This window comes from Melanerpes formicivorus, unplaced genomic scaffold, assembly GCF_026170545.1.
Source record: "Melanerpes formicivorus ecotype bairdi unplaced genomic scaffold, bMelFor1.0.p_v2 SCAF_3, whole genome shotgun sequence".
Lineage (NCBI taxonomy): Eukaryota > Metazoa > Chordata > Aves > Piciformes > Picidae > Melanerpes > Melanerpes formicivorus.
The window spans coordinates 16565013-16579671 of NW_027142355.1; the positions used below are offsets into that span (position 1 = coordinate 16565013).

General features: G+C 36.6%; 1 protein-coding gene across 7 annotated transcripts in view; it reads right to left on the bottom strand.

Annotated features, from left to right (window-relative positions):
• The window catches only part of CACNA2D1 (calcium voltage-gated channel auxiliary subunit alpha2delta 1), a 372424-nt gene that overhangs the window by 127286 nt on the left and 230479 nt on the right, over nt 1–14659 (bottom strand). For all 7 annotated transcript variants that reach the window (XM_068167762.1, XM_068167753.1, XM_068167734.1 and 4 more), the window contains one exon: nt 3543–3674. In XM_068167762.1, the coding sequence (XP_068023863.1) occupies nt 3543–3674 (132 nt within the window). The remainder of the gene's footprint in view (nt 1–3542; nt 3675–14659) is intronic.

Sequence of the window (14659 nt, forward strand, 5' to 3'; positions counted from 1 at the left end):
ATTCAAGATTTAAAAAATAATTAAAAAGAAGTTTAATTTTTCAACCTCCTGCCACTACACAAACATCTCTTTGAAAATAGTATTACAAAAAGACTCCAAGACTAGACGCACATTAGAGGTTCTGCTTGAGCAGAAGGGTTGATCCGGGTGGCTTCCAGAGATTCCTTCCAACCGCAATAATTTTGTGCTTCTGTCATTACTGACACTAATTTTTTCCTCTTAAAAAGGCATCAGATATTCTGCATTAGACAGACCACATCTAGTGAATGAGATATATCCTGCCAGAATATTAATTTCATTCATTTCATTCACTGCCATGTGTCTCAACCTAGCTTATAGTCAGAAGGAAGCTGTCTTGTCCTCTCAATAGAGACAAGGGAACACAGATGTACCAAAGAGGCAGACAAAGCACAGCTGAAAATTATATAAAATTATATGTGGTGATAAACAAAAGTACAACAATACAAAAAAAAAATAATAGAATATATGTAGGAAACAGTGGGATGTGTGTAACAGAAAAATAATGTTATATGTCACACATACCTTCCACTCATAGGACTGCTCATAGAAAGATCTCTTCATGCTGCTGGTTACTATGGTGACAAGGACAGCCTTAAAGTCTGCTTAGTACAGAAGTGATGTACCATCTAGCCCATTACTCAAGATAGTGGGATACTATCTGATAAAAACATTCATTCAAAAAACCTGTGACTGAAGACACCCTCTACAGCTTAGAGACACCAAAGACGGATTTTTTCTAAGGGAGGAAAGACTGAGTAGATATATTTCACATCATAATGATCAGACTTATCCATGCATTTTAATTTTGGGTTTTGATGATTCCAAAGTCTTTCACATATATCATCACTATGAAGTTCATGACTTTGATGCAGGCTTACCTAAGGCAAATATAATGAAGCAGTATTTTACATGTGAAAAGCATCCATTCTAGTATATGAAACGTGATTTCATTTTTGGAAAATTTGTGTCAGCAAACCAAGACAGAGAGTTTACAAAAGAGAAAGGTGGACAACCTTCAACAAGACTAAAACCCAAAATCTAAAAATCCAAATCTAAACCTGATTTGGGCTGCAGATGGAAAGAAGAGGGAAGGAGAAGACACACAGAACAATGCAGATACAACTTAAAGGTCTGTCAAGACTGCTCCAGGTCGCTGTGCATGTGTATAGAATTGGAGAATTACCTGGGAATTTATGAAGTTAAGTTCTGACAGGACTGTCCAGCTAGTAAAGACTTAAGGCACTTGGCTATGGAACAAGCAAGAGGTGTGACGATCTGAGTGTTATACTACACTGTAATTGATGTTTACATGGAATATAGAGAAGGAATATAACCACCTGCAAAGTAGGGAAAACAAACAGCTCCTATTTTACAGAGGTGCTCTGAGGGGGGAAGAAAAAAAAAAAAGATTCTGAAGTTTCTGTGTTGTGCTGGCAAAAAGTGGTCCAGACAGGTTAGCAAGATATAAGAATATATATTTCATATGAGATTTCAATATGAGATAATCTTATACTTGAAATTAATTTTCTAGACATTGGCACAGAGATGCATTTGAGACACACTTCTTTGTCAGCACTTGGAAAATATCCCTATACAGTAAGCAGTGACAAATGGTGATTCCAAACACAGCACTACTATATCCCAGAAGCATTGAAATAGAAGACTTGGATATAAAACAAATATGAAATTAGCTTTTTCAATATTGTTTTTACTGCAACAGCTAACTGTATTTATTTCATGAGCATCTTTCATGACAAAACAAACAGTGCTATGAAATATTCTTCCTGTAAAGTAGCCTAAGGCAGTTTCTCTGCCTCTACTAGCAATTGTGCTAACGATAGAGTAACAGCTTTAGAATAATCCCCTTCACCTTCAGAAACACAAGCAATCCCATATAAACAGAAAAAAAGGCTTTCAATGTTGTAAGTAAGAGACAAGACACTGCACACAACTGTCTTGTGGCACTGATAACAGCAGCAGCAGCACAGGCGGTCTGCCCTGCCATAAAACAAGCCTTTCCATTAGCCTGTGCACATCAACAATCAAATTAAGGCTATAGAAAGGGCTACATTCAGTAAAATATACATCTGTTTAAATTAATTAGTGTGATCCAGTAATGGGACTCTTTGACAGCTGGAACAGATGCTGGTTGAGATAATCAAGTTGCATTCATTGAACTTAGCTTTAAGAGCAAAGATAATAATTGCCAGATATTGTATCATAGTATTAGTCAGGGTTAGAAGGGACCACAAGGATCATCTAGTTCCAACCCCCCTGCCACGGGCAGGGACACCCCACACTACATCAGTCTGGCCAGAGCCTCATCCAGCCTACTCTTAAACACCCCCAGGGATGGGGCCTCCACCACCTCCCTGGACAACCCACTCCAGTGCTTCACCACTCTCATGGTGAAGAACTTCCTCCTCACATCCAGCCTGAATCTCCCCACCTCCAGCTTCATTCCATTCCCCCTAGTCCTATCACTACCTGATATCCTAAGAAGTCCCTCCCCAGCCTTCCTGTAGGGCCCCTTCAGATACTGGAAGGCTACAATTAGGTCACCTCGGAGCCTTCTCTTCTCCAGACTGAACAGCCCCAATTCGTTCAGTCTGTCCTCATAGGAGAGGTGCTCCAGCCCTCTGATCATCCTTGTGGCCCTTCTCTGGACACCTTCCAGATCCCTCTTGTAATAGGGGCTCCAGAACTGGATGCAGTACTCCAGGTGGGGTCTCACTAGAGCTGAGTAGAGGGGGAGGATCACCTCCCTTGACCTGCTGGCCACACTTCTGATGCAGCCCAGGATCTGACCAGCTTTCCAGGCTGCAAGTGCACATTGAGAGCTCATGTTGAGCTTCTCGTCCACCAGCACCCCCAAGTCTCTCTCCTCAGGGCTGCTTTCCAGCCAGTCCCTGCCCAGCCTGGATTTGCGCCTGGGATTGCCTCGACCCAGATGCAGGTCTTGTTGAACCTCATGAGGTTGGCTTGTGGCCACCTCTCCAGCCTGTCAAGGTCCCTCTGGATGGCCTCCCTTCCCTCCAGCATGTCTGCTGCACCACACAGCTTGGTGTCATCAGCAAACTTGCTGAGGCTGCACTCAATGCCACTGTCCATGTCACCCACAAAGATGTAGAATTGTGGATTCTACAGGACACAAAAACAGCACAGTGCAATCATATTCTTACTTACTTTAACTATAATGATATCTGTATAGTCACTGAGTCACTATTTTAAAAACTACACATGTAAAAACACCGCACTGGCAAATATTCAAAAACCAAAATTTAACTCTTAATCTTTTCAAAGGACATCTTCTTTTGTCCTTCTTACTATAAAAATATTAATTCTGTATTTCACTCCAGTTTCTTCCCCCTCATATGAGCTTTCTGCCATCATTTTCACAATTTTGGGGTTAATTCTGAAAGCATATCTGTCAGAAAGTAATTTTTATGCTGCTTTATAGCTGTAAATATCTTTTAAGGCCATATGTGGCATAAAACAGTTCTTTAGGAGACTTCACTCACCTGGGTAATACCTAGCGAGGCCAGTTGCACTACCAAAAACCTGCCATAATAAAGTGGGGTCTTCTTCTCTGTTCCGCTTGAACACATCATCCAAGGCTGCAGTCCAGTTGAGTTCATTTAACACAATTGTTGCTATAAAAGACATAAAATAATTGGTATTAAAAATTTACATCCTAACATAAGCAGCAATGACTACAAAAAGGCAACTGAACTACTACAGAAAGTCATAACATTTCATTTAACTAATTCACAAAGTGGACTTAAAGAACCACACTCTTCATTCTTACAGCACAATACAATACAACATAATACAATTAACCAGGTTGGAAGAGACTTTTGAGATCATTCTTGCTTCATTCTCCATGCTCCCTTCTTCCCACTACATTATGTCTATGCAATGACTGCATAGCCAAAATTTCCTACAAATACTTTCTTTTTCTGTGATGTCAATCTAGCTGCAATTTCCAGTTAAAGAAAAAATAAATGCCACCTTGTAAAGTTGATGTTTACTAATTACAACATGCTACAATAATAACCAACTAGAATGATATCAACAAAAGTAGGTCTATATCCTTTAGAAAGTTAGCAAAAATGTCCCTTTCCAATTCTGCCACTTTGCTTTGGTAAGACCTCATCTGGAGTACTGTATCCAGTTCTGGAGCCTTCAACACAGGAAGGACATGGACTTGATAGAGTGAGTCAAGAGGAGAGCCACAAAAATTATCAGGGAGCTGGAACACCTCTGCTACGAGGACAGGCTAAGGCAGCTGGGGCTGTTCAGCCTAGAGAAGAGAAGGCTCTGGGGAGACCTAATAGTGGCCTTCTAGTACCTGAAGAGGGCTACAAGATGGCTGAAGAGAGACTGTTTCTGAAAGCCTGTAGTGAAAAGATGAGGGTCAGTGGTTTGAAATTACAGAAGAGGAGATTTAGTCTGGATGTTCAGGAACAAATTCTTTACCATGAAGGTGCACATGGGAAAGGAAATTCAATTTCTCTTGGAAATGAGCAAGTCAGGCTGAAATAAAACCAGTTCACATTTAAGGCACCTGAGTAGCATCACAGTACAACATTTGGTAAGTAGGTCTAAGTTCCTGTCCTCTGCTATCATGGAAAAAAAAATAAGAACAGATTGAAAGTTAACATTTGACAGCCCATTTCCACAGTGAGGTTGTTAACAGGTGCTAGAGAAATGAAATCACAACATTAAATTTTATAGCCTTGTTTGTAAAGGTTAAGGAGAAAATTGCTAGACCATGTGTTCTGCAGAAAGGTTTGTCTGGTTTTCTTTTCAAGGTAATTTTAAGAGAATATTGCTCTCACAAAAATAGTAGATTACATTTTCAGCTCTTGAGATTCCCTGTAACCAGTAAGCTTGTACTATATACCTGTCTCTTTACAAGAATACAAATACACACACACACACACACACAGAGTTATATATGTATTAAACATGAAAAATAAATTATCATGGCACCATGAAAAATAAATTATCATTTTAGAATGGTTACTGTTCAATTATCTGGGTTAGATCCTGTTGGACCTGCTGGGTAATTAAGCATTACGTACAGACTTTCTAAATTTCTAAATTTTGCTTTGCTTCACACCTTACTCCATGAAACCATTAGAAACTCTGTCATTTACTTCAATAAGAATATTTTTCTCACTGTAATTTTTTTTCCTGTTACCATTTCTATATCTGATGTAAAGAGTACTTGCCCAGTGGAAGCCTATGCCAATGGCTCCTGGCAGCATTCAGAGCACAAGGGAGACAAAAAAGCATTCAGATTTCTGAGTCCCCTATGAATTCCCAAGTCTCATAACAATATAAAACAATGCATTTCTTTGGCCTTGTGACCTGAGTTAAAAATGCTGCAGCTTCTGTCTCCAAACCCATCAGAGACTTTACCACCCTGGTCAGAGCACTGATACTCCTAGTCAGAGAAGTATTTAATCAGGAAAATAATATTTTATTGCTAATCGTGTTCATAAATGCTTTTCTAAATTAGTGACTGTGCACCTCCTGAAAAACATCCTCATCACATATGAAATGTGATACACATTTCTAAAGAAAGGTTTTCCTTCAGACTGTAAGCTATGAATAAGTAAGTAATGAATAAACTATCTTGAAGACAAACTGACTATACATGTACAAGTGCTGTGTGCAAAGAATGCCTATGTGACATCACTCTCTAAGAACAATATATATATGAATTGATATTTTTACATACACCTCTGCAGGTACACAGTCATATATAAAAGTATATATTTAAAATACATGCATATACTTAGAAAGGAGAAACTAAGGAGATCATCTACAAATAGTAAATTAACTAAGTATTGAAATACTGAATGGAACTGATAATTTCAGCCTTTTATTAGACTTGCTGAGATTAGGCTATAAAGCAAGAAATAGTGCTCACTAGATCATATTTATAGAGAAGTTATAGTTAAAGTCAATAGATCTTATTTGTGTCCCGCTTTCCTTTTCCTCCTCCTCTATAATTTTCTCCCAAAGACAAATACAACACCCTAAAAAAATCCAAGAACCTTCAGCAAGGGAAATAAAAAAACTCCAAACAACCCCCTGCCAAACCAACTAAAAACCTAAACCAAAACAACTCCACACATAAAGCTGGAATTAAAAAAAAAAACCTACATGGAATTCAAGATCAGCAATGAGAACAGAACATCCTGACAGAAGCAAAACAATCTGGGAAAAGGCTGCTAACAGCATGTAAGATCTCTTCTGAGATGCTGAAAAACATATCTTTCTGCACTCCAGAAATTCATAGCTAAGTGCCTGAGTCTCATTTCAGAAATAAACTTTAATACCACACGTGAGGTTACACATCTATCACCTTACCTTTAATTCACTTTCTCACCATGACAACAATTTGTTCTTGGAACAGACACACAGCCTTTATGTGTTGAGACTGATGAGAAAAGAGCTTATTGGACAGTCAGGAGCAATCTTCTATTTGTAATTCAGACACTGATTCAGGATGTTTTGGCTGCTTCATTTTTATTTTATTTTTTTGTTTAATTTTATCTGCAAGTATACTTGAAATAGAAAGTGCCCACATTTGTGTGAACTAAGCCAGTAACTAATAAAGAAGAAAAAAGATGATGGGAAATTTTGCTTTAATAATTTATTTTTGCAAGTGTTTTTCCACAGCTTATATTACTCTTTTGCTTCTGCTAAAGAATACACCCTAGTCTTTGAAAGGCAAACTAAATCAGTTGCTTTTTGTTTTCTTTGTGTTTTCTGTTTACTACAGTACCTCTGGTAACTGGCAATTTCAAACCAACACCTCTAGATCCAGGTTTAAAGCTTAGAGCAACCAAAGAAAAGCAAGCAAAAAATGTCCATAAGCAGCAATAATACTATTCTTCAAATGGCTCATACTGAAATATCATGATTTTCAATTTGCAAATAAAAATCAATGCAGTTTTGCCATCACTAGTTCATAGTAGAGACCATGCCACCTGTTGGAACAAGCTAATCTGACAGACATGGATTTATACTGCCTTCATGAATACAGTGAGAACTATTCTTGTGTTGTTTTGTTATCAAGAAAATGCACTATATTAAAATAAAAAGTCGAGATGTTATAGCTACATCTGTTGAGATGCTGTACATCTTAAACCTTTCCCTTTGAGTTAACTTCTGTACAGGAAAAAGCATTTGAATGATAACTGGCAGAAAATCGAGTTGGCAAAAACTCCAATAAACTTATTTCCAATTCTTCTAAAAAGAAATCTTTGATGATTACTGCATCAAAGTACTTCAGCTACTACCTTTCACATGATATAGGCAAGATGGGAAAAAATAATATCATCATACAATTTGAAACGTCATTCTTTCTGGCTAATTCTACTGAACTCCATCCATTTTTTCCTTTTCCCCGCTACTCCTTATGACACAAGGTTTAGGGGCCTTTACAAGGAATGACTTCAATTTCCTTCTGCTAATGCAATCAATAAAAAATAGAGAACACTACCGTGCTCTCTTTAGAAGAGCTGGAACACAGTTATGATTTATTCAATGTATAGGCCCTGGCCTGCATACAACACAGAGTACAACTTCATTTGAAAAGCCTGGGAGCTATTTACTATATCTGAAAATATGTGAGCTGCTGCTCCCTGATGTGGCAGCTACACGTACGCTGGGGAGAACAGAAGGGAGCTCTTCAGCAACTCATTAATCTTCTTTCACTGTGTGGAATATATTACACTTCCATATCCTCTTTAATGAAGTTGACTCACTGATTTCTTTAAAGATAACAATGACTAATTATTGTTATGAATGAAATGGATACTTACAATCAAATATTACACTATTTAAATGCATACACAGAGGGACAATACATTTCAAGTGCATATTCTTTGTCTGTGTGTGCAGACGCAGAGGCTTCCATCTGTAGCTGTGCTAGTCAGATATTACAGGTACTCTACTGAGGGTATAAATTGGTCTTTTCAACACTACATTCCTTCCATCTTACATTAAATCACTGTCATTGGAAAGTCGCACTATTTCATTTTACATTGGACTAACTAGGAAGAGTCTTTTTGATTATAAAGTAATTTTAGTTAGCTATTAGTACTGGCTTATATAGATGTGTGTATACTTCCACACACACACATTCTTTTCTCCATAATTCCCAAATACAGTCATTCAAAGAACTATCCTGTTAATAACTTCAACCCTTCAGATTCAGATGAATGTTACAAGCCATCTAATTCTCTCACACAAATTTCAGCATGAGCAAGAGGCCAAGGCAACAGAAGGATTATAGTGACTCCAAACTGTACACTGTCTCCAAGGTAACTGGTCCTCAGAGTGGAATCAGAAATCTGAATTTAGATACTTAGCCTTTACACAGAAAACTTCAGGAAAGTGTCCAACACAAAACAGTTACACAAAATCCTCCTAATTTCACAGATGATTAGAAACTACTTACAAGTGAGTACTGGAAAATTCTGAGAGCTAGGGAAGCTGGGGAGTGTTCTACCCAACCTCTCTGCAGAAGTTAAGTAAATAAACCTGAGCACGTTGTGAGATACCTACACGGACTTCAGCATGTATCTACAAACTGCATGATTTAAATATAGTTTGCATGCATAGTCCAAGGTGTTAATCAAATTTATCACATTTTTATTAATCAAATATATTACATTAGTTGAAAACATTTTATTAACTTGTATTTAGCTTGAAAACACCCCATCCATCAGCTGGTTTGAAACTGTTCTATGTATTCATTTATTTAACTATGTATTTTGAAAGGTAAAGAATTACAAATGGGAAAAAAAATATCACGAACGGAATAGATTCTGTTCATTTTTATCAAAACAAGTATTTATGCAAAGGAAATGCATCCTTTCCATTGAAAGCACAGGGGAAAAGAAAACATAAGTCTTAAATTTTAACACACAATAACTGTTAAATAGTGGCTTTTCCAGCTGGATAGGTCATTACTGTAAGTGATGTTCTGCTGGATCTTGCACACATAAATCAGTTACAAAATCTTGCTTTGAAAGTAGCATTTGTATTTGGAACAGTTATTGGATAATCGGAACTATTTGGGTAATGTGCATTTTGTGGTGCATAAAAAGCATTAAAATACAATTTTTAGCATATCTAACAATAATGAGATAATTTCAAAATCTATGATTGCTGAAAGAAAATTTACAGAGTAGAAATTCTGCACTCTTAATTAAAAGCATAAATCATTAAATGTTGTGTGCTTCTTTCCTTGAATGAACCTCTCCACTCCCCATTAGATATTTGACATTATGTCCCAGATGCTTCTACCAATAATTCTCAGAAGTCACTGGATTCTAGAGTAGTATTGTGCCTATGTCAAATCAAGTACATTAATTGGCAATGCCATACCCTATATGCTGACTGTTTTAGCCGCCACATGCTGATAGCTAGATGAGCATAGTAAAAGCTCATTAAAAGAAGAAACACCCAGGAGAAAGAAATAAGAATAAAAATGTCAAGAAGAGAAGATGGAATTAAGCTTCTAAGCCCAACTAAAAAGAGTTAATACAAAGCAGAGTCATAGACTCTTCAATATACAGTCATAATTTTTTAACAAGTTATTTATTGCTTTAAAACATAAAAGACATCCATATTTTACATTGCAACCAATTGCACATCACAGTATTTGTGGATGTTACAAGCTGGGTATGAATGTTGTTTTCTGCCTTGTTCCCTCCAGTATCAAAATACGACAGCACATATTCTAGAATAGAATGATACCCTCTGTAAGTAACCACATAGCACCATAGGATTTTTCTCACAAGAGAGTTAGAATTTTAAAAACATGACAGATTCTGTTGATTAGAGTGATTCCAGAGGACTTTCAGATTTTGTAGAGCTATGCACAGTGCTAAAACCTAAGTACAATGGAAAACAGAATGAACTTATTAATATAATTACAGCAGCACCTGACATTTTGCTATTTATTTGTTTTCACATGTGACTTCCAAGTAAGACCTCTAATTGGAACTGATTCCTTCTTTAAAGAAACCCAACAGATTAAGTGTTATTTTTAAATGAATGTGTTGTATTTTTATGGAAATAGCAATGATTCAATATCACTGAAACACCCACTTAAAAAGTAATGATGACTACATTACACAGATTAACTCTGGTTTTCCTCTTCTATGCTCTAAGATTTGTGTTGCTGTTTGTGTTGGTGTTTGGGTTTTTTTTTGTTAGCATTTCAAAGGATATCATAGTGACACCCAAATTAAACTAGCTATAGAGATATGCTTCATCTTTAATGAAGACTTTTCTCCATTGAAAAAAATAAAATAAAATTAGGTGCGAACAAAAACAATCTGGAAATGCTATTCTGGGATAATTTCTTAAACTTCAATAAGTTTTCAGTCACTAGAGCATTTTAAAAGTTCAGTAAATCCTAAATGGTAGCTGAGTTAAGTGAGAAGAAAAGCAACTTAAAACAGACCAATTAATGCAAAACTGTTTTAGCTCCTACCTCCTGCTTTCTGCAACTTTTCAACTATTTTAGCAATTCTCATTAAAATTTCTATTAGTCGTAGTCTCAAAAATTAATTTGGAAATGGATACCACTCAATGTTCATTTTATGTAGATCACCTATCAATAATTATTTACAATCTTTCTTACAACATGTATATTAGCCATCAACAGTAATTCCTTTTATTCTCTCTCCAGCCATGGTAAATTGGAAAGCACAAAGATCTCTAGCAATAGTAGAGATGTACTAATACAAGAAAATAAAGATTGGTTGATACATAATGTCATAATCTGTGTTTGTTTTGACTGTTATGCCAAAAAGATTAATTGTATGTGGACAAAGTGCTGAAAATGGCCACCAATATACCTGGTAAAGAACAGAAAATCTGTCTTTCGGAAGGAGAGAGTCTGAATAATACAAGCTAGAAAAAGTGATACAGAGTCATAAAACAAATACAGTCCTAAAAAGGGTATGGAATCATAGAATGGTTTGGCTTGGAAGGGACCTCCAAAGGTCATCTAGTCCAAGCCCCCTGCAGTAAACTAGGATATTCTCCACTAGAGCAGAGCCACAAGGCTCAGAGCCTTGGCAAGCCATGCCCTGAATCCAGGGATGGGACCTCAACTAATAACTTGGGCAACCTATAGGCATATAAAGTACTTCAGAAAAAAAACAGAACAGGCAATTAGGAGATGTCTTTTAGGGTAGAAAGACTTAGAATGGCCTTTGCTAGGAGACACAAGCCAAGGAACCCAGATCTCTTCAGCTGGAGCTCAATCAGCTGATCAAAGGAATGACACAGGCTATCTAGATTAAGAATTGGATTTGTCAAGCAAAGTGATTCCCTATTCCAATGTATCAACCAGTGTCACAAACAAAGAAAAGGCCCATTTAGAAGCTGAATTGTAGCAACCACAAAACTTCAGTTTTGTACAGACAAGGCCAATGGCATCATGGCCTGCATCAAGAACAGTGTGGCCAGCCGGAGAAGGGAGGTCATTCTGCCCCTGTACGCTGCACTGGTTAGGCCACACCTTGAGTACTGTGTCCAGTTGTGGGCCCCTCAGTTTAGGAAAGATGTTGACTTGCTGGAACATGTCCAGAGAAAGGCAACAAAGTTGGTGAGGGATTTGGAACACAAGCCCTAGGAGGAGAGGCTGAGGGAGCTGGGGTTGCTTAGCCTGGAGAGGAGGAGACTCAGGGGACCTGAAGGGAGGTTGTAGACAGGCGGATGTTGGTCTCTTTTCCCAGGCAGCCAGTACCAGAACAAGAGGACACAGTCTCAGGCTGCACCAGGGGAGGTTTAGGCTGGATGTTAGGAAGAAGTTCTATACAGAGAGAGTGATTGCCCATTGGAATGGACTGCCCAATGAGGTGGTGGAGTCACCATCATTGGCGGTATTCAGGAGGAGACTTGATGGGGTGCTTGGTTGCATGGTTTAGTCGTTTAGGTGGGTTGGATTGGTTGATGGGTTGGACGTGATGATCTTGAAGGTCTCTTCCAACCTGGTCTATTCTTTCTATTCTATTCTATTCTATTCTATTCTATTCTATTCTATTCTATTCTATTCTATTCTATTCTATTCTATTCTATTCTTTCCTGGTAAAAGCTCTTTTCCTGCTCATTTTTAATTCATGAATATTAAATGTTTGCAAATAAAATCTGGATAATTTGTTGCTACATTGATATATATATATCTACATAATAACATACATATGTATGTTCCATATATATTTTAAAATATAATTTAAATATATATATATTTAATAATAATTATATCTTGTAAAAAATATCTATTTATTAAATAGATTATCTATGGAGAATGTACATCTATATCATAGACAACATTTTTTTCTGAGGTTTAGGGCATTTTAATACATATTAAAATAATAAAGTGGATTTGGCTAATGGATTCTAATGTAATCCCCATATAAATGAAATATTAATGAATAGCAGTCTGGTTTAATCTACCTAAATGTATTTCGGCAACAGAAATTCAAGACACATCAAGTGTGAGGGGAATAAAATGCACAAGTAGATACGTGAGCAAAATGATGATGAGGCAAGGTCTGCTTCATCACCTGAGCTTGTACAGATGGAACAGTTCCTGCTCCTTGTCAATATTCTATATTATGGATGAGTTTTGTAGACTGAAAATGATGAAGTTATCACAACCTTCCTTTTTGCTGTTTTTGGTGGTGGTGGTTGTGGCCAAAGGTTGTGACAAAGAAGAAGAGGTCCTCTCTTTCCAACTTACACAACACCTGTCTCATGTGAAACTGCTTCACGCTTTCTCAAAACCAGAACATAAAACTAAAACAGAAATTGTCATTCTCTATCTTGGTATCATCACAAGTATTATACCTCAACTGTTAATTAAGCTTGGTTTGGTGTTTTTTCAAGGTTATATGGAGGCAATATAAATAAAATTTATCTTTTAAACAGTAATGGCTATAGGGTACTAGAAAGGTGAAAGTTCAAATCTTTATGCCTGCACAAACAGATGTTTTCCTTCTCTCTCAAGACACTGATATTTCTTGCTGTAAACAAAGCCTTCAGTGGTACCTTTACGAGGGGAAAAATATTTTTGTTTCATCTATAGTACTCAGTCAATGAGGAACAACATAGACTCCTGTTCCTGTTCTTCCAAGATGCTATGCTGAATTCCACTCTTGGGAGTGAATCCTGGTCTCCCTGCAGTTAATGACTAAATTTCCATTCTGCACAGGGAATTGATTTCATCCTTCATCTTCAGAAAGCTTTAACTCCGCAGCGTTCAGCTGCTTTCTCTGAATGTAGTATTTTGTCAGTCACAATAAGCAGATCACGGAATTAGGAGCCAAGACTTATTACTTTAGATACTTTATGCAAATGAAAGAGAGAGAAAAAAATCACCCTTGCAAATCACTTCATAAGATTCTAAATGCCTTTGAAATAATAAAAGAATCAAAAGGATCTTTGGGAATGCAAAAATATTAAGCTGCTTTGTAGGTTTTTTTGTCTGCTTTTTAGATCATGAGTACTTTCTTAGGATTCATCTACATTTTCTTTATTAACTGTTTTATTCACTTGGTATAGCAGTTCTTGATTCTATAATGTACAAACAGAAATATTTTTATAGTTATGTGCTTGCTGAAGATCACCTTGTCTTTAAAATTACTTTGTGATTATGTAAAAGCATACCAGGTCCCTTCCAATACAAACTATTCTATGATTCTAGTTTTACACCATTTCCACGTAGTTCAGGCGATCTTAAGGTTTAAAACACAAGTAGCACTCACATCACTAAACATCAGCATCATATTTCTGAGCTAAAAATTAGGCGAAATATAGAGATGCAGTTGATACACATAATCATATATTACTGATACTTTGCATAAAAATAACTTTTTTTAAAATTCAGGATTAAACTCTCAGAAGTATTCCTGTACTCCAATGAGCCTGAGAAGCTTTAACTGCCCGAGATCAATATTAATTTTAGAAAGAACTGATTCATAGTTTAGTTCTAGAATGTGTGAATTCGAATACAAGAATTTTAAAATAATCATGATAGTTACATGTGTAAAATATATTTCAGTGTTTTTTTTAAAAATGCTTGAATGTCAAAAACCATACACAGAAAAAAAACTGCACTGATTTGCAGAAGAAAACTGCTCTGTGATCCAGTATTAACTTAGGATTCACAGAGGCAAAAAAATACTACATTTGAATATAAACCACCTAATGTTTTTTGCAATAATTTTAGAGTTCATATGCAATTATGTAAATATATGACTACATATGTACACACATGCACACCTACACTTCTAATATATATATACACATATAACATGTATATGTAAAAGTGGTGAATAATCAGTCTAATCTATGGCTAAGACAAAAAATACAGTTCTCAGACAGGAGTAAGAAGAAGTTGAGATGAACCCTCAGGGTGCATATTACTTCAGTCCTACTCTAGGCTTCCACTAGCTATTTCAGCAATTTATATTTTGCTCATGATCCTGCTTTATCTGCTTAGAGCTGTCAGTGTTTATACCCAGCAAGATGCTCTTAGGTTAAAATAAAATTTAAAAAAAGAAAAAAGATGTCAACTAGAATGTTTGTTTTG